This window comes from Carcharodon carcharias, chromosome 1 (genome assembly GCF_017639515.1).
Source record: "Carcharodon carcharias isolate sCarCar2 chromosome 1, sCarCar2.pri, whole genome shotgun sequence".
Lineage (NCBI taxonomy): Eukaryota > Metazoa > Chordata > Chondrichthyes > Lamniformes > Lamnidae > Carcharodon > Carcharodon carcharias.
This window is the reverse complement of record NC_054467.1, coordinates 75,596,115-75,615,848: the sequence shown is the minus strand read 5'-3', so window position 1 is coordinate 75,615,848 and position 19,734 is coordinate 75,596,115. Positions and strand designations below refer to the sequence as shown.

General features: G+C 43.0%; 1 protein-coding gene across 4 annotated transcripts in view; it reads right to left on the bottom strand.

The window, feature by feature from the left end:
* Window positions 1-19,734, bottom strand: part of afap1 (actin filament associated protein 1) — a 282,632-nt gene that overhangs the window by 80,111 nt on the left and 182,787 nt on the right. For 3 of the 4 annotated variants that reach the window (XM_041187203.1, XM_041187230.1, XM_041187212.1), the window contains exon 7: window positions 3,502-3,594. The exons of the other annotated variant lie outside the window; for it this stretch is intronic. In XM_041187203.1, the coding sequence (XP_041043137.1) occupies window positions 3,502-3,594 (93 nt within the window). The remainder of the gene's footprint in view (window positions 1-3,501; window positions 3,595-19,734) is intronic. 4 annotated transcript variants of the gene reach the window in all.

The window sequence follows — 19,734 nt, the reverse complement described above, 5'->3', positions numbered from 1 at the left end:
AAATGATGCGGGTTGATGTCAGCACGCACACCGGACGTCACTCCGTGTCATTTTACATGTCGACAAGCGGGCCCTACCCCGGCTCACCAAACAGAAGATTCTGCCCTATGTATGTATTGAAAATCATTTCTCTTATTAATAAATGTTAAATCTAGTTCTATAAAAACCTATAAGACTTGGTGGTCTTATTACTACTGAATTCAAGGCACGCATCTCAAAATGTATCCAAATTGAAAATTATTTATGACAGTTGTTTCAAGTTTCCCTCTGGGATTTGAGCAGCTTGGCATTTACCATCGGCTGTGTCATAACATTAGGGAAACACTGGGAAGTTTCTCTCTGACTCTCTTAGGCAAAATTCCAGAAGACTGCTGTAACCTATAAATCCTTCTAATCCCAACTAACCCACAACATAACCTTTATGACTGGAAGTACCATCCTCTCCTAGGAACTTGTCCAGCTCCCATTTGAAGGGCATTCATAGTCAACACATTCTGCAGTAACTTGTCCAATAGGACAACTCACCTGATGTAAATCAATGAAGGGAAATTCTGGCAGGATTAGAAGCTGGTTTGATATCCTTCCCACCGGATTTTCTCCTCTGGGTTTCAGGTGGTAAAGACAAAAATCTACTTTGGCAGATAGTAACAGTCTTAACACAAAGCTCTGTGGGACCTAACTCATGATTATCCCTGTATCAATCTACTCCCAGTGATAACTTTCTGTTTATCAGAGTGCAGCCAGTTATAATAAAGGATTCAATTTATAATTATCTATCTACTATAATATCTAATGCCTTTTTAATTGCTATACATGCAACATTGCATTGAATAATTCTGGAAAGCGAAATATGAAACATCTGCTGGATTATCATCCACAAATTTATTGCATAGTATTTACAGCACAGAAACAGGCCATTAGGCCCAACAGGTCCATGCTGGTAATTATGCCGCACATGAGCCTCCTCTCACCCTCCGTCATCTAACCCCATCAACATATCCTTCCATTCCTTTCTCTCTAACATATTATCTAGCTTCCCTTTAAATGCACCAATGCTATTCACCTCACATTCCATATTCTAATCACTCTCTGGGCAAAGAAATTTCTCCCTGATTCCTTACTGGATACATTCAGGACTAACTTATATTTATGGTCCTTAGTTCTGGTCTTCCTCAAGTGAAAACATCTCTATGTTCACCCTATCAAACCCTTTTATAATCATAAAGGCATCAATCAAGTCATCCCTCTTTTTTAGAGAGAAGAGCTCCAGCTTCATCAATCTTTCCTGATAGTTGTGGTGTCATTTTAGTAAATATTTATTATGCCTTCTCCAGTAAAAAATCTACATCCTTTTTTATAATCAAGTGACCAAACCTGTTCCCAGTACTCCGGGGGCTGAAGTGTGTCGGGTGGGCATGGTGGGCGAGCCCAGGATCAACAGGGAAACAACCCACTACCTGCGATTGGCCCCCGATCAGGATTTCACTTTGGCTGGCCAATTAACAGCCAGCCAGTGTGAAAAGCATGCTGAAAGGCTCAGCGCTGCCAGGATGGGGGCAGGGGGAGGGTGAGCGCTGAAGTCAGCGGGGGAGCTTGTACTAAAAGCGCCCTGATGGCAGACAGCTGCCTCAGGGAGCTGAAGAATTTGAAACCATGAAATAAAGATGTTAAATTGCGAAAAAAATGTCCACACATCAGACTCACTCACCTAAACATAAACATTATAAAAATTCTGCCTAAACATTTTTATTTTTTTAAATTAATAACATAGCTTCTCTGCTTTTCAATGGCAATCCTCTAAAAAATGAATGCTATTGCTTAGCTTGCTAACTTTTATATGGCCTTATTAACCTGCAATACTTCTTTTAGCAACTTGAGTATCTGACCCCAGATTTGGTCGCTTTCTCACAGAATTCCAATTGGTGGGGCAGGGCTTATTTCAAAAAGCCATGCTAATAATTGCCAAACCCTCCAGATAATTATAAATTGAATCCTTTATTATATCTTCCAGTATATTTCCTAAAACTGATATGAAAAATTCCCAGGAACAGATTTCTTCCTCTAGTTAAATATTACAAAAACACGAACTTCTCACCAATCCAATGGAACCAATCCACATCTATTATGTATACCAGCTGATGGCTCGCATAATATTTCTCTCAATTTCTTCAGCACTCTGGGACAAACTACATCAAGTCCAGTAGTTTGATCAACCTTGAGTACCTTAATCCTCACTAAGACCTTTCCTACAGTTACTTCTATTTAATTGATTTGAGCAGCAACCTTTTCCAATACCACTGGCACCTTAGCATCATCTTCAGTAGTGAAAACGAATGCAAAGTATCTATTTAGCACTTTGGCCATACCTTGGTCCTCAAATCTTGCTAAGTCTCTTAAAATATTGATGCAGTCCTTAATAATTTTTCTGGTTTGTGATGCAACTGAAATAGCTCTACCATCATTACTCCACCTGTCCACAATTGTGTTTTCTTCTATTTTAAAATAGTGACTTTAGTTCTCCTCAAGTTGTTTATTACACCAATCCCTATTCTCTTGACAATTATTTGCTTGATACCTTTTACGTGTGTGTGTTTTGTTTTTAGATTCAGTTCCCTACGGACTTGTGGGATAAAGGAAGTCAGAAATGTGCTTAATTTATTATAATAGACTACTTGGTCAAGTGGCTTAACACTTCCTTAGTCTGTGTACAATTAAACTACAATTAGGCTTTTTGTCTGGAATGCACGTAATTTGTTTTCTTTTCTATTTTTCTCAAGACAAACCCAAAGTTGAGCCAACCCTAACCTATGACTGGGACAAAGTAGATAAGAAACAGCTCAAGAGAAAGAAATACAGAAAAGGAAAGAACTATGTAAATAGACAGAAACAAAGAACTACAAATTAAGGGCTGAAATAATGGGCAAAAACAAATATACATATACAGGAGCAACTGAAAGAAAGAAAAAAGTAGTAAGTTTTTTTCTCAAAAATGGCAATCAGATGAAACTGCAGCCATTTTATTCACAGGCTTCCAGTTTGCTGCTCAGAGAGCAGCAGAAGAAAGGGGTGCTAAAAGTTTAGGCTGATTGAAAAATATTTTCTTGTGATAATTCAGCAAGGCTTCTTGTACAAGATGGTGTACTTCTTAGTGGAGTCAGATCTCCCAATCAATCCTCAGTGTTGTAGCCGCATCTCTAATCTGCATTCCTATTTTGCAAGGCTATGTGTGAAGGATGAAGCTCTGCTGAATTCATCCTCATACTTTCACACTGAGCCTCGGAATAGACGTGGATTTTTTTTTTGCTAATTAGGGCTTATTCTTTTAATTCTTAAAGAGATTACTCATCATTTGAATTTTGGGTCTATGAAATCAATACAAAATTGACAGCAGATTAATGGAAATAGAGGATTTAATAAGTACTTTTTGGTATCACACCTGAGACTAGATATAAACTGTAGCCAGGCCTGGAAAGCAGCATTAGTAAATAGGCAAGTCATTACCTTTTCCAATTCTGCCTTGTTCACAGGAAAAATTGTCATGGATCCATCTGTTTCAGTAGTTACATTGCAAAGTACAACAACATCTTTAATCACCTAAAAATAACAGCACAAGAAAAAATTAAATACACAGTTGTGTCATAGTTGTAAATTCATAGTGTTCAATGTTCCAATATGAAATTAAGTAATGGAATACTATAATTGACTATTTTAGCTTGCAGTAATGAGAAAAATTGCCTCCATGGGAAATTTTTGTGATATGATCCACATTAAAGTATCGAGGCTGTACTCATTAATAAATATCCTGATCATGGTTTGTTTTAAAACAAAGCTGCTAAAGAGTTTTATTTTTACCACCATCTTCTGAAACTGCTTACGATTCATTCAACTTTGACCATTTAAACACAAACACATCCTTAAAGCCCTAGTGAATTACAGGTCAATTATAAATAGCTTTATTATTTTTATAATATTTTTCGGTTTGATAAATGGAAGGGGCACTCTCCCTAATTTGTCAGTCAATGTTTTCTTTGAAAACATCATTGAGTAGCTCTTTTCCTATTAACATTTTAAATCACGATTCGGCTAAAGATTTTTGGCACATCTTTACTTCAATGAAAGTTGCAAGTTCATTTGTGGAAAATAATTTGGCTGGTAACTTCAAACACATGCTTAATGTGTAAATATAATGTTCAGAAAGCACCATAATACTCATTTCAAACAATATTAAACCATGGTGGAGTATGTTTTAGGTAGAAATGTGTTTTTTATGGCGTTAGGTTTAAGCATTGATTTATCCAATGTGATTATTTTTCTGCTATTGAAATTGTGAAATATGAATTTGATAGCAATGGCAAAAAAAATCAGCCAATCAAAGCACACTTGTAGTAAGAGTCATTTCACACTTCACAATCGCCCAAACTGCCTGTTAATTGATAGGGATGTAACAGTTTTGTTCAGCCCGTGGGAAAATGTACAGAAGAGAAAGAACAAATCTTCGTTCTTCTGGCTGGCTGAGATAAATTTAAAGAGCCCAATTAATAGGCTGAGCCACTGCATGCTGCAATGTTTGATGCCATTCTGGTGAAGGAGAAAAACAAACACAATTTTTTAGTGCCACAGTACAACAGAGAAAAAAGCCAACATTTTCAAAGTTCCAAACGAGACTAACTTGGCAGGAAGTATGAAAAACCCACAACCACAACCATCTAGAAGGACAAGGGCAGCAGGCATATGGGAACACCACCACCTGGAAGTTCCCCTCCAAGCCACTCACCATCCTGACGTGGAAATATATCACCGTTCTTTCACTGTCACTGGGTCAAAATCCTGGAACTCCCAACCTAACAGCACTGTGGATGTACCTACACCACATGGACTGCAGTGGTTCAAGAAGGTGACTCACCACCTCCTTCTCAAGGGCAATTAGGGATGGGCAATAAATGCTGGTCTAGCCAGCGACGCCCACATCCCATGAATACATTTTTTAAAAGTTACATAATACAAAAAGGTTCTCAGAAGTAGAATCACAATGTTAGTATATGTTATCACCAAAAGATAAAATGTACATGTAGGGGTGAAACCAAATAGTTGTTACTGATTGCGACGAACTAATGGATTCCAAACTGCCAAAGGTCACTTTCTCAACCAGGGATATATGGAAGCTAAATTACCAGCTCTTACACTGAAACAGAAAATACATTCTTTAATCCCCACTGCAGTATATTCTTAGTTTTTATAGCAAGTTGCACATCAGAGGAAAGCAATGATGGCAATGTGGTGAAATCCCCCAAGAGGAAAAATCTCTTCCTGAGAAGTGACAGCATGAATAGGCAGAGAGGTTTTTTGAAGATAATGAGCCTGATGCAATTGGAGAAGAATTTAACCAAGTGTGAAAATCAATATGTAATTTGCTGCCTTAATACTCCTGGTGGGCAGTCTAGCCCACCAGGCCGCCATATCAGAAATTCAAATACACAATGTCGCTGGTTTTCTGGCTTTGACCAATTCACTGACTGAATGAGGGATGCAATGTCTGATGTGTTCTTTTTGGTGTCCTAGTCTAGCAAAGACCTCAAGTGAAAAACATCCATCATGGTGTACTCCCAAAGTTCCATACAAGTTTATCATTTACTAGTTTTAAATGGTTGGAAAATTATGTGCAATATTAATATGTAACAAATGTTTGATACCTGTTCCTGGCAGGCTTTAGGAATATGAAGTATGAAAGTAAAGCCTCAACTGTTGCACGCCACATTAATCATACGTGTGTTCCATATATTACATCAGTGTCCATCTGCATTAATTGTCCACAATGCTTATGTTCTCAATGCTTGACCGTTTAAATGAAAACAGGCCATTTGGCTCAAGCATTCTATACCAACATTTACCCACCACCTGAACAAATAGCTGCTTATCGCCTACTGCCATCCCTCAGCCCTCAGGTTAATCAGTACATCTCCATGTTGAATACCACTTGGAAGAAGTACTGCAAATAGAAAGGACACAGACTGACACAGGATGGTGGGTTTAAAGGTCCGTCACCAAGAGTAGCTCGGCCACAACACTATTGCCCAAGATGGCCAAGTCCTGAAGGAAAAACTTGCCAGACTGAGTCTGGTGCAGGTGGTGAGAGAACCAGCATGAGGAAAAACATCATCTTGACCTCGTCCTCACCTATCTAACTCTCATAGATGCATCTATCCATAGCAGGATTGGTAGGAGTGACCACGACACTTCACCGCTTTGTGCAGACGAAGTCCCTTCTTCACATTAAGGACACCCTCCATCATGTTGTGTGGCTGTACCACTGTACTAAATGGAATGGATTCAAATCAGACCCAGCACTTCAAAGCTGGGCATCCAAGAGGTGCTGTGGGCCACCAGCAGCAGCAGAATTGTGTTTCAACCTTATGAATTGACATATCCTTCCCTCTACCATTATCCTTAAAGCAAGGGACCAACCCTGGTTCAATGAGAAGTATAAATGAGCATTTCTGGAGCAGCACCAAAAATAGATAAATACCTAAAAATGAGATGTCAACTGGTGAAGCTACAACATAGAACTACATAACAGTAGCAGCATGACAGGTCTACAGGATTCCAAAGGATCGATTAACGCTCTGCAGTTCTGTAACAACCTGCCATGAATGGTGGTATATAATTAAACAACTGACCGGAGGACGGGGCTCCAAAATATCACCATCCTCAATGATGGAGGAGCCTAGCATTTTTAAATGACAAGGCTGAAGAGTTTGCATGCAGTTATCTTCAGCAATAAGAGCCAAGTGTATAATCCATCCCAGCCTCGTTGTGAAGTCCCCAGTATCACAGATGCCAGTCTTCGGCCAATTTGATTTGCTCCATATGACACCAAGAAATGGCTGAGTGCGCTGGATACCACAAAGGTTAAAGGCTCTGAAAACATCCCAGATGTAGTCCTGAATACTTGCGCTCAAGAACTAGTTGTGCCCCTAGCCAAGCTGTTCAAGTACACCTACAAGACTGGCATTCACCTAACAATGTGGAAATTTTCCCAGATATATTCTGTCCACAAAAAAAATGACAAATCCAATCTGGCCAATTAGAGCCCATCAGCCTACTCTTAATCATCAGCAAAGTGATGGAAAGTGTCATTGACAGTGCCATCAAATAGCACTTACCCTCCATTAATATGCTCACCGGTGTTCAGTTTGGGTTCCACCAGGACCACTTGGTTCCAGAGTTTGTTACAATCTTAGCCCAAATAAAAGAGCTGAATTCAAGAGGGGAGGTGGGAGTGGCTGTCCTTGAGATCAAGACAGCATTTGGCTGTGTGTGGCATTAAGGAGCCCTAGTAAAACTGAAGTCCAAGGGAATCATAGGGAAAACTCTCCACTGGCTGGGATCATACTTAGTACACACTCTGTAAGTGGGTTGTACGTCCCAGCGATTGGCTGATTGAATCAAACAGCATGTTCCTTTGGCTGTTCGTAATAGGCAGAGTACAGACTGTACTCAATCAGCCCGGGCTTGAAAAACCCAAAACAAAATATCTACTGTTAGATGTGATTCCTCAATTGGGCAGCACTTGCTGAACAATCCTGAATGTGCTAATATTCACGCCAACAACCAATTTAAGATAACTAGTTAAACTCATAACGTGGCCCATTTATGCTTGCTAGAAGTGACATGCATTCATACACAGAGACCTATTCTCTGCAAATAAAAGGAAAATGTGAAGGGATACATATGTCTTGCACCTCTTTTGAATTTTGTCAGGACTGAGAAAAAAATCACATAATATACCCTGAAAGGAAAAAATATGGATTGTGCTGACTTTGGATCATTACCCATGGTATGCTGAGGAGACTGAATGAAGAATAATGTTTTGTTTAAGCAGCGCAATACAGTTGCTTCAACATCTTGAATTTAACAGTAAAACAGCAGCTGCAGTCAGACTGTGAAAACAATACAGTCCAGAGAGGGAAGAAAGCTGCTCTTTTTGAAACACTTTATCACAATCCAGTTTGTATTTTAGATCTGATGGCTATATTTGAACTCCACACAAAGGCTTCCCACACAATCTACTAATTACATTAAAGGCAGCCAAGATTAGGATGGTTTCTTGAAGAAAAATACCCGGTAGGTCTGTGGTAACAGTGTACCTCATCATTACTGCTATAACCCTGATGTCTTCTAGTGGTTGGACCAAACACCAGCTATTATTGACTTTGTGCAATGAGTGAAGAAATCCAATCTACCCGAACAGGCATTCAGCTAGGGTTGCAGAATTCATTTTACAGAGCAACTGTGTGCTTTTTGAAGCATAATGCTTGGTCTGATCAACTTGGTTTCCGGAATTTCAATAAACAGTGCTACATACATTCAATTATAAAATGCCTCGATGCAACTATCATTTTCAAACAATTACGAAGAGAGATAGAACAATGATGATCCAAGGGTTTGCATCCAAACCTTCGTTTGTCACAAGCCAGCACCCATGATCCCCTAGTTTAATAGGGTGTATTTTTTGCCTCTGCATAAGTAAATTTTAAGTATGTGTATCTGGGATGGGAAATTGGGGAAGCGTTGGGGGTGGAGACAGGGTTTACTGGGGAAAGGATGTTCAAGCTAGGCAAGCAGCCAGGACACCACCCACAAAACAGGTTCAAAAAAATTGCTTGTCCGCCTTCCACAGAGCTCCATAATTTACAGAGATGAGGCTGACAAGCACAGGAAGGGCACCCATAATGCAACTGTCTGCTTCATGCAAAATAGGTGCAGGGTCAGTGAAGGAGGACACCCATATTCATAATCGCATGATTCTGTACTGCTGTGTACAGGATTTTTGGGGCCATTTGTCTTTCCGACCCTGCAATAACAGGAAAAAGTATAGTTCATGGAAACCCTATTAGTGACAGGAAATTGTATGAAAGCAATAATGCAAATCAACATGTCAGCGGTAGGAATATCTGCATCTTTTCTTACCTTACAGATTCATGGAATAGTACAGTGCAGAAGGAGAATATTCAGCCCATTGAGTCTGCACAGGCTCTTATGTAGAGCAATCCAGTCAGTCCCATTTCTGCACTCTTACCCCACATCCCTACAATGTTTATCTTCCTTCGAGCATTTATCCAATTCCCTTTTGAAAACTACTCTTGAATCTGTTTTCATCACGTATCAGCAAACCCTAATCACATCTTGGATATAACCTCATTGGAAAGCAGACTAACTAGAATCTGCTCTCCTTTCAGTCCAGGCAAACTCTCCTTGGAGTGAAACATCATCACTTACCTCTCATCCACACAGCCATGTGAACAAGTAAGTTTGTTACCCATAATGCTTGCGGTTAAGAACAAAACTGAAAGAAACATCAAGGGCGGTATTTATCAGGCCCTGTAAGAGTGGGAAACGTGGCAGTGGGGACGATTTAATTGGCTGGTAGGCAAAATCTCAGTTTCCCGACATCAGGTTGAGTTTCTGAGATAAAGGGGGTGATGTGTCAGCGGTAGAGCAGCCAAGTGGCAGGAACCTATTTACCATTCATTCGTATACCATGAATATCGTTAATTGGGAAGCACACCAAATTAAGTCCTACCTTCAAGATTAAGTCAGTAACACACAGGAATTTCACGCCTCCTGTTTCCTGATAACTTAAAAGTTCACCAGGGGCAGGATTTTCAGGTCATCGGACGGGCATGGTAGGCAGGCCCGGGAATGGCCGGGAAACGGGCCGCCGCCCACCCTTGGCCCACAGCCGCAATTTCACGCTGGCTGGCCAATTAATAGGCAGCTAGCGAGAAATGTGCGCTGAAAAGTTCAGCGCTGCCGGGGTGGACGTGGGAGGAAGGCGAGCGCTGAAGACAGAGTGGGCACGGGGGAGCGTGAAATGAAATCTCCCTGAAGCCAGAGAGCTGCCTCAGGGAGCTGAAGAATTTTAAATCCAAAAGTAAACATTTTGAAATTCCGAAAAAAAAATTTCACCCATACGAACCACTCATCTAAACATACTGATGATAAAAATTCTGCCCTAACATTTTTTAGAAATGAATATTGGAAACTTCATCTCGCCTTGGATGAGGTTTCCTCAAAAATCCAAAGGTCACCTGGCCGATTCACCCGATGTCATCGTGCACTTTCTTATGCCCGATCGAGTCAGGTGCCTGCGGGATGTAAAATTCTGCCCCAGGTGAGGTTTTTCAATCTTTGGATCTGCAGTGAAGTTTTGACTTTGCCTAACCCAGCAGCAAGGCACTATCAAGTTTGGGGTTGAGGTGGGGGACGAGGTGTCTGAAGGGAGCCAGGCTCTGGTCTGTAGGGTGGATCTGTTGTTGCAGTGGTCTCATCCTGTATGCCCAAGGGAGGCAGCTGCACCACACATGGCAGGTCAACAGTCAGCGAAGGGACTTTGAGTTTGAAGCAGGGCAGGTTCAACTGCAGGAGGAGCATGTCATTGGTCTCTGAAGAGTGTGGAGGGAAAATGAAGGCAGGTGAAAGATGATGGAGGGAGGCTCCAGGATGACTGCAGGAAGGTCAAGGATGAGGATAGGAGGGTCAAGGGTGAGAGATGGAAGTTTGAGCGTCAACAGCTCTGGGTCAAGGATGATGGGGCAAAGAGAAGGGTAATGTTGTGAGGGTCAAGAGGGATGGGGGAAAGCTTGAGGGTATCAGAAGGAAGGTGGAAGTGAATGGGCTCCAGTCGAGGGTCACAGTGTTAGTGTCCATTGGCATCACTACTAAGAAACTGCTACCTTTTTGGAGATAGGTGCTGCTAGGAAACTCTTACCTCACAGGAGATCAGGTTGTTGTGGCAGGAGGGGACTGTGGGATGGGAGGAGTTCTGGCTGTGACCCATGGGAGCGTCATGCATTCCCAGTGGTAAACTGCAGCTGCTCTAGGAGTGAAAGCCATGTCAACAGAGATGTTCATGTCTTTGCCTGCCTTTGCCTGCCTTCTTCACACAGTTCACTTTGAGAATCTACAATGGGTCTCATACACACAATACTTTTGCAACCTCAAGCGGTGGAGAGGATTCACCAGAGGAGGGTGTAGTAACTGAAAGTATAGCCTCTCCTACCGTCCATCAGGAGTCATGTGATTGTTCTTAGAAACTCTGACCAATAAACTCTAAGCGCGGGTAATCCAAGGTGGGGCCAGGGGGAGGTGGGTTTTTCTTGTCGAGGACCTGGTTCAAGCATGTAGCATCCAAAAAGCTCTCTGTAATAAAGTTAACTGTTTTTTGTTGAAACTTGTCTGGCATGTCAAGTCATTACATTTAGCGACAAGGGTAAAATATCTCTAACGCTGCATCTCACCTTGTTAACGTCAAATCTTAAGAAAAAAGAAAAGCATACTAATCAGTCATGCCACTCTTTGGCAGAATTGATCCTTACAATGTGACTATGGAAGACTGGAGCCAGTATGTAGAGCGCCTCGGTTTTTATTTTGTAGGAAACGAAATTACCGTGGAGGAGAAGCAGAAAGCCATCTTTTTGAGTGTATGTGGTAGCAAGACATACATTCTCATCTGCAACCTGAAGGCCCTGAGTGCGCCCAATTCTAAGTCCTTTAAAAAATTAATGGACTTTGTGAAAACGCATTACCAGCCGAAGCTATCCGTAATAACGCAGAGGTTTAAGTTTAATTCCAGTGTAAAGGCCCGGGCGAGTCCATCGCATTCTATATAGTGAAGTTGATGCAGTTGACTGAGCGCTGGGACTTCGGAGACACACACTCAATCATGTGCTGCGGGACCGATTAGTTTGTGGAATTCGCGACGACGCCATTCAGCGCTGTTTACTCGCAGAGGTTGACAGCGATTTGAAGCGCGCCCTGGAAATAGCACCAGTCATGAAAAGTGCTGCGAGAGACTCGCAGGCTTTACAACACGTACAACATGGCGCTGTTCTTCATGTGGGTTGAGAATCTACCGCCGGGCGCAGCGCGAGATCCAGAGACACAACAGCAAAGCGAGAGGCAATTCCTGCTGCTAGAAACATGAAAAGGCCTAGTTGAAACATTTCAGCAGCGAATCCAAAGTTAATCTGTTATAGACGTGGGGTGACCACGGACCAGACACCTGCAGATTCATGGAGGCAGAAAGCCATTACTGCCATAAAAAAGGTCACATAGTAAATCAATGCAGCGCAAAGTCAAAACAGTCCATAAAGCAGCAAACCCATATGATTGAATTGAATAATACAGCAGAACCTAAAGCTGCCGATATCGCGTCTATTCCCTGTACAACGCCTACAACTGTAAAAACCAAACCATTGTCACAATCCGAGTTAATGAGAAGCCACTGTTAATGGAGGTACATACGGGAACCTCAACCACAATAGTGGGAGAGCACACATTTAAATACCTAAATGAAGTTACTGAGCCACTGAACCTGGAGCAGACAACTGCTAAATTGAAGGCATACACTGGAGAATCCTTACAGGTGAAGGGCACTGCCACAGTACCTGTGTCTTACAGGTAACAGACAGCTCAGCTTCCAGTGATCATAGTGACAGCTGAAGGACCTGTCTTCTGGGCCGAGACTGTTTACAAAAAATCAAACTTAACTGGTCTGAAATATTTCACTTGGGAACAGGAGGAATTCCTGAACTGCTAACAAAATACAACAGTGTATTTCGTAATGGATTAGGGAAGTAAAAAGGCTTGCAAGCAAAAATGTATGTGGATTCTCAGGTGACCCCGTTTCTTTAAGGCCAGACCTGTGCCTTATGTCATAAAGCAGAAGGTAGATGCAGAATTGTGCCAGTTAGAAAAGTTAGGTACCATCCAGCCAGTCCAATTCTCGGAATGGGCAGCGCCCACAGTCCCAGTGGTGAAGCCTGACCAAACTATATGCATTTGTGGGGAATATAAATTGACTCTGAACAAGGCAGCCAAACTGGATAAATATTCTATACCAAGGATAGATGACTTATATACAAAGCTAGCTGGAGGCAGATCCTTTACAAAAGTGGACATGAGCCATGCTTACCAACAGTTAGAGCTGGATAGCACATCTAGAGGATATGTGACTATCAACATGCACAAGGGTCTTTATCAATATGCTTGCCTACCGTTTGGAGTATTGTCTGCATGTGCAATTTTCCAAAGGACAATGGAGAGTCTTTTATAAGGACTTCCCCGAGTGGTAATATGCCTAATGATGTCCTGATCACAGGGTGAACTGAAACCGAACACTTGGCCAATCTCAAAGAGGTGATAAGAAGATTCTTGGAAGCCAGTGTATGATTAAAGAAAGAGAAATGTGCATTCCAAGTGCCAGAAGTTACTTACCTGGGTCACAGGGTGGGTGCCATGGGTTTGCATCTGGTAGGAGAGAAAGTTAGGGCAATAAAAGATGTGCCCTCTCCATCCAGTGTAACTGAACTCAAGTCTTTCCTGAGTGTGATCAACTGTTAATGACGCTTCTTGCCAAACTTGTCAACAGTGTTAACACCAGTACACTTGTTGTTAAAAAATAATCATCACTGGGGGTTCGTGGAATTCACAACAGGAAGAAGGCTTTGTGCAAGTTTAGAAGCTATTACATTCATCATGTTTATTGGTACGCTACAACCCATCGAAAGAATTGTTGTAACGTGTGATGGCTCTCCTTATGGTGTGGGAGCTATGTTATCACATAGAATGGAAAATGGATCAGAAAGGCCAATTGGCTGTGTCTCAAGAACCCTCTCCGCAGCCGAGAAGGGTTATTCCCAGCTAGAAAAGGAAGGATTATCAGTAATATTTGGAGTGAAGAAATTCCACCAGTATCTGGATGGATGACATTTCACCATTGTGTCAGACTATAAACCATTAATGGGTTCATCAGTTATTTATAATGGATAAAGCCTTTCTGCCTATAGCATCAGCAAGAATACAACATTGAGCTTTGATATTATCTGTGTATAAGTGCACCTTTATGCACCATCCAGGCTTGCATATTGCAAATGCAGATGCACTCGGTCATCTCCCGTTACCAGATAGCATTATGTATGCTCCAGTGCTGCAAGAAGTTGCGTTTGTGCTGAGTTTCTTGGATTCTTCGCAATGCAAATTAGAAATTGGACAGACAGAGATCCAATTTTGTCACGAGGCCAAGGCCTTGTATTGCAAGGGTGGTCAAATTCACCAGTGTCTGAAGAGATGAGACCATTCCATGCCCAAAAAACAAGGTTAAGTTGTCAAGACAGAATCTTGTTGTGGGGATCAAAAGTTGTCGTCCCTTCACAAAGAGAGGACCACTCTTGACAGAGCTTCACAGTGCGCATCCAGGCATATCAAAGATGAAAACGCTTGCACGACGTTATGTTTACTGGCCAGGCATTGACAGCAACATTGAAAACATGGTCAAGCACTGTCCCCAGTGTTGGCAACAACAGAATTTGCCTGTTTCAGCTCCACTGCATCCATGAGAGTGGCCTGGTTGACCCTGGGTTAGACTACATATCGATTATATAGGACCATTCTTAGGTACCATGTTTTAATTGATTGTTGATGCGCATTCTAAATGGATAGATGTGTATGAATTCAGATCACTGACATCGAGCATCAGTATCGAAAAACTGCATCATAGTTTTAGTATACATGGCTTATCGGAAGTCATCATTTCTGATGAATTCATCAGATTCAGAACAGATGCTGATAGTCAGGCCGCTACAGCAGTTGGCTTTGGGGCCATTAAGCGGTTCCCACAGGTACAGGGTGCAATTGACTGCACACACGTGACCATTAGGGCTCTCAGGGAACTGCCAGCTTCATTTGTAAATTGTAAGGGGTTTCACCCTTAACGTCCAAATTGTCTGTGACCACTGGAAAAGATTAAGCGGGCGTGGTGCTTATTTCCCAGGGAGCTCTAACGACAAACACATCTTAAAAAACTCCCAGCTACCAAAGCTATTTGAGGCCCTTGCCCCAGAGCAAGATTGGATCATGGGTGACAAGGGCTATCCCCTCAGAACATAGCTTATGACACCAGGGTTCCCCTGAACCTTGCAAAGCAGTGTTACAATGTTGCACACAGCTCAACAAGGACAATCATGGAGCAGACAATAGGGTTGCTCAAAATGCGCTTCCAATGCCTTGAGTGGTGCGGTGGAGCTTTACAATATGCACCACAGAGAGTGTCCAGGATTGTCATCATCTGCTGTGCCTTGCACAACGTGGCATTGCAAAGGGGAAAGGAATTGCCAATCGAGGACATGGAGGAGCAGTTAACCTTCTCAGCTGAGGCTGACAGGGAGAAATACGAGGAAGAAGAGGGCAGAGATCTTGTGCAGCTGTCCCAGGGCCATGCAGAGATGTGCCAGAGCTGTCAGGTACATGCTCATCTTCAATCATTTTGACCACAAGGGATGCTGACCATCATTTCCTCACCTGCAAACGACCTCTGCGTCCCCTGACTGTGTGCCCACCTCTGCCTCCCCTGACTGTGCGCCCACCTCTGCCCCTAGAATTATGGCTTTTAAAAAATATTCCTGCAGCACTCTCTCAAGCCCCATTAAAAAAACAAAGGCCTTGGATTTCCACAGGGATGCCCTCATCCCTAGCTGTAACTTCAGGACAGGAAACTGGCAGTCGCCCGCCCCACAAACAGCTACTTATGCTGCTTCTTCAAGGGAACTGCTGATCTGTCATTAATGTTAGGGCAAAAGATTAGGACCAGGATTTTACAGCTCCTACCACCTGGTGGGATATTACGGTCCTGCCGAACTGAACGGTGATTTAAATGGCTCACTGCATCAGCCGGGGGGAGACATGCTGCAGTGGGGCTGTAAAATCCTGGCCCAGATGTTTGTTGGCATCTTTCCGTCTATGAGAGATGATGAACAGACAGCAAATAATCCATTTAGGTGGGATGTCTTCATTTGTTGCATTTTTGCTGATGGCTGGGATGGCCCATCCTTAAGGGGCAGGGTCTTCCACAAGCACCGTACATGAAGCTGACAAGTGAATTTTAAGGGAGTTGTTTTCAGTTCTGTAGCCACTGGTTGTTGTGCTAGTGCACGCCAGCCCACAGGAGGTGTTGCCATTTCCCTCTTTCGCCAGCTAATGGAACAGTTGATGTTTAGGCCCTTCATGTGACACATACAAACATCCTTGAAGCAAAGCCTTGGGGCCCCACTGGTCATCTGGCTCTGGATGGCTCACCATACAAAAAGGTCCTTCGGTATGCAACCATCTTCCATACTGTGGATGTGACCAAACCACTGAGGCTGCCTCTGTTTGATCAGTGCCAACACATTTGGAAGCTCAGTCTTAGAGAGGACTGCTGTGTTCGTGATTCTTTTCCTGTCAGGATATACCCATGATGTGCTGCGGACAGTGAAAATGGAAATTATTGAGCTTCTTTTCCTGGCAGTAAGCAGCACCTAGGGGAGAGTGCGAGAGGAGGACATTGGGACAGGCAAATAGAGGCACCTCAGAGTGTGTGAAAGGAGGACCCTGGGACAGGCAGTCAGCAGCACCTAGAGGAGAGTGTGAGAGGAAGACACCGGGACAGGCAGTCAGCAGCACCTAGAGGAGAGTGCAAGAGGAAGACACTGGGACAGGCAATCAGCAGCACCTAGGAGATCTAGTATAACTAGAGGATCTAGCCTCTAGTCTATACTCAAGTAGGAGTAAGGGCAAAATAAAAGCAAGGGTCCATATTCTATTTAGTTAAGGTATGTCTGGGGAGCTCAGTCCTGTGATGTGCATATCCTGCGCTATGTGGGAAATCCTAGACTGGCGGTCCAGATGACAGTGTGCAGGAGGTGCCTCCGACTGGAGCAACTTGAGCTCTGGGTTTTGGAGCTTGAGCAACAGCTGGGGGCACTACGGTACTTTCACGAGGCTGAGAGGCTCATGGATAGCACATTTTAGGATGTGGTCACCCCTCAGCTTAAGGAAGTGCAAGCTGAGGGAACAGGTGACTGCCAGTTTTTTTGCCTTGGAAAACGGTGAAAGCGAGAGTTCCTCTGTGGAAGCCAACCAGAGCCATGGCCATGGCACTGTGGATGGTCCAGCTGTTAAGTGGGGGGAGGAAGTGTGGAAAGGCAATAGTGGTAGGGGATTGGTTAGTGAGGGAAGTAGATAGGCCATAGACGTGACTCCAGGATGGTATGGTGCCTCCCGAGTGCCATGGTACAGGATGTCACAGAACGGCTGCAGGGCATTCTGAAGGGGGAGGGTGAACATCCAGAGGTCATGGTCCATGTTGGGACCAATGAGTTAGGAAGAAAAAGAAAAGAGATCCTGCAAGCAGACTTCAGGGAATTAGGTAAGACATTGAAAAGCAGGACTTCAAAGGTAGTAATCTCCAGATTACTCCCGGTGCCACACAATAGTGAGCATAGGAACAGAAGGATAGAGCAGATGAATGCATGGCCAGAGAGATGGTGCAGGAGGGAGGGCTTTAGATTCCTGGGCCAATAGGACCATTTCTGTGGGAGGTGGGACCTGTACAAGTTGGACAAATTACATCTGAACAGGAACGGGACCAACATCCTTATGGGGAAGTTCACTAGTTCAGCTGGGGTGGATTTAAACTAAATTGGGCAGGAGGATGGGATCCTAAAAAGTAATTCAGAGGGGAGAGAAGCTGAGATTGAATTCGAAGTTAAAACACTAGTAAGTGAGTCAGGAAGGCAAAGGAAACATAGGCTGGATAAGAAAGAAGTGAGTTTAGCAAGGCTAAATGGAATATATTTTAATGCAAGGAGCTTGTAGAATAAGACAGACGAGCTGAGGGCACGTATAGGCACATGTGAGTATGATATCATAGCTAAGACTGAGGCTTGGCTGAAAGAAGCTAAGGCAGCTCAACGTTCCTGGTTATAGGGTGTTCAGACGAGATAGAGAGGGGGATAGAAAATGGGACGGGGGTCACATTATTGATCAAAAAATCAACAGTAGCAGTGAGGAGGGATGATACCTTGGCAGGATCATAAAATGAAGCCAAATGGTTAGAAGTAAAAAACACAAAAGGGGCAAACATGCTCTTGGGTGTGTACTATAGGCCCTCAAACAGTCAGGGAGAGATAGAGGATGAAGTATGTAATCAAATTTCAGAGAAGTATAGGAATAAGGCAGTAATAGTAGTGGATTTTAACTACCCAAATATTAACTGGGATAGTTTTACTGTGCAAGGTAGGGAGGAAGCAAAATTCTTAAATTGCATCCAGGAGAATTTTTTTAGCCAGTACGTAGAAAGCCCAACAAGGGAGGGGGTAGTTCTGTACCTAACATTCAGAAATGAACCCAGGCGTATCACAGAGGAGCATTTTGGAGATAGTGGCCAAAACTTACTTAGTTTTAGGATAGTTATGGAAAAAGGATAAGGTTGAGCCAGGAATAAAAGTTCCAAACCAGGGAAAGGCTAATTTTACTAAGATGAGATACGATTTGGCCCAAGTGGACTGGGAGCAGCTACTTGCAGATAAAACTGTCAGAGCAGTGGGATGCATTCAAGGAGGAAATAGCAAGAGTACAGGGCAAATATGTTCCCGTAAAGACAAATTAAGGGACCAAGAATGGAGAACCCTGAATGTCAAGGGAATAAAGGATAGGATTAAGAAAAAAAGAGAAGCTTATGGCAGATATCGAGGGCTCAGTATGGCAGAGTCCCTACAGGAATATAAAAAGTGCAGAGGGGAACTTAAAAAGGAAATTAGGAAAGCTAAGGGAGTGCATGAGAAAACATTGGTGGGTAGAATAAAGGAAAATCCAAAGGGGTTTTTTAAATATATAAAGAGCAAGAGAATAACTAGGGAAAGAGTAGGGCCAATTAGGGACCATAGAGGTAATCTGTGTGTGGACCCGGAAGACGTGGGTACAGTCCACAATGACTACTTTGCATCGGTCTTCACAATGGAAAAGGACGACGCAGGTATAGACATCAGGGTGCAGGACTGTGAAATATTAGAGTAAGTTAACATAGAGAGAGAGGATTAGTGGGTTTAGCAGCCTTAAAAGTGGATAAATCCGCAGGCCCAGATGAGATGTATCCCAGGCTATTGAGGGAGGCAAGAGAAGAGACATCAGGGGCCCTGGCAATAACAAATCCTCTCTGGCCACAGATGAGGTGCCAGAGGATTGGAGAATGGCTAACATTGTCCCATTATTAAAAAAGGGAGGAAGGGATAGACCAAGAAATTACAGGCCAGTCAGTCTAACCTCGGTGGTGGTGAAGTTACTGGAAAGAATTCTGAGGGACAGAATATATTTGCACTTGGAGAGACATGGATTAATCAGGGATAGTTGGCATGGATTTGTTAAGGGAAGGTCATGTTTGACAAACTTGATCAAATTTTTTGAGGAGGTAACCAGGAGTGTTGATGAGGGTAATGCATTTGCTGTGGTCTACATGGACTTTAGCAAGGCTTTTGATAAGGTCCTTCATGGCAGACTGGTTAAGAAAGTAAGAACCCATGGGATCCAAGGCAAAGTGGCACGTTGGATCCAAAATTGGCTGAGAGGCAGGAAGCAGAGGATGATGGTAGAGGGATGTTTCTGTGACTGGAAGTCTGTTTCTAATGGGGTTCTGCAGGGCTCTGTGCTGGGGCCCTTGATGTTTGTGGTGTCCTTAAATGATTTGGACTAAAAGGTAGGGGGTATAATCAAGAAGTTCATGGATAAAATGAAAATTGGTAGGGTGGTAAATAGTGAGGAGGATAGCCGTAAACTGCAGGGGGATATCAATGGACTGGTCAGGTGGGCAGAGCAGTGGCAAAAGGAATTCAATCCAGAAAAGTGTGAGGTAATGCACTTGGG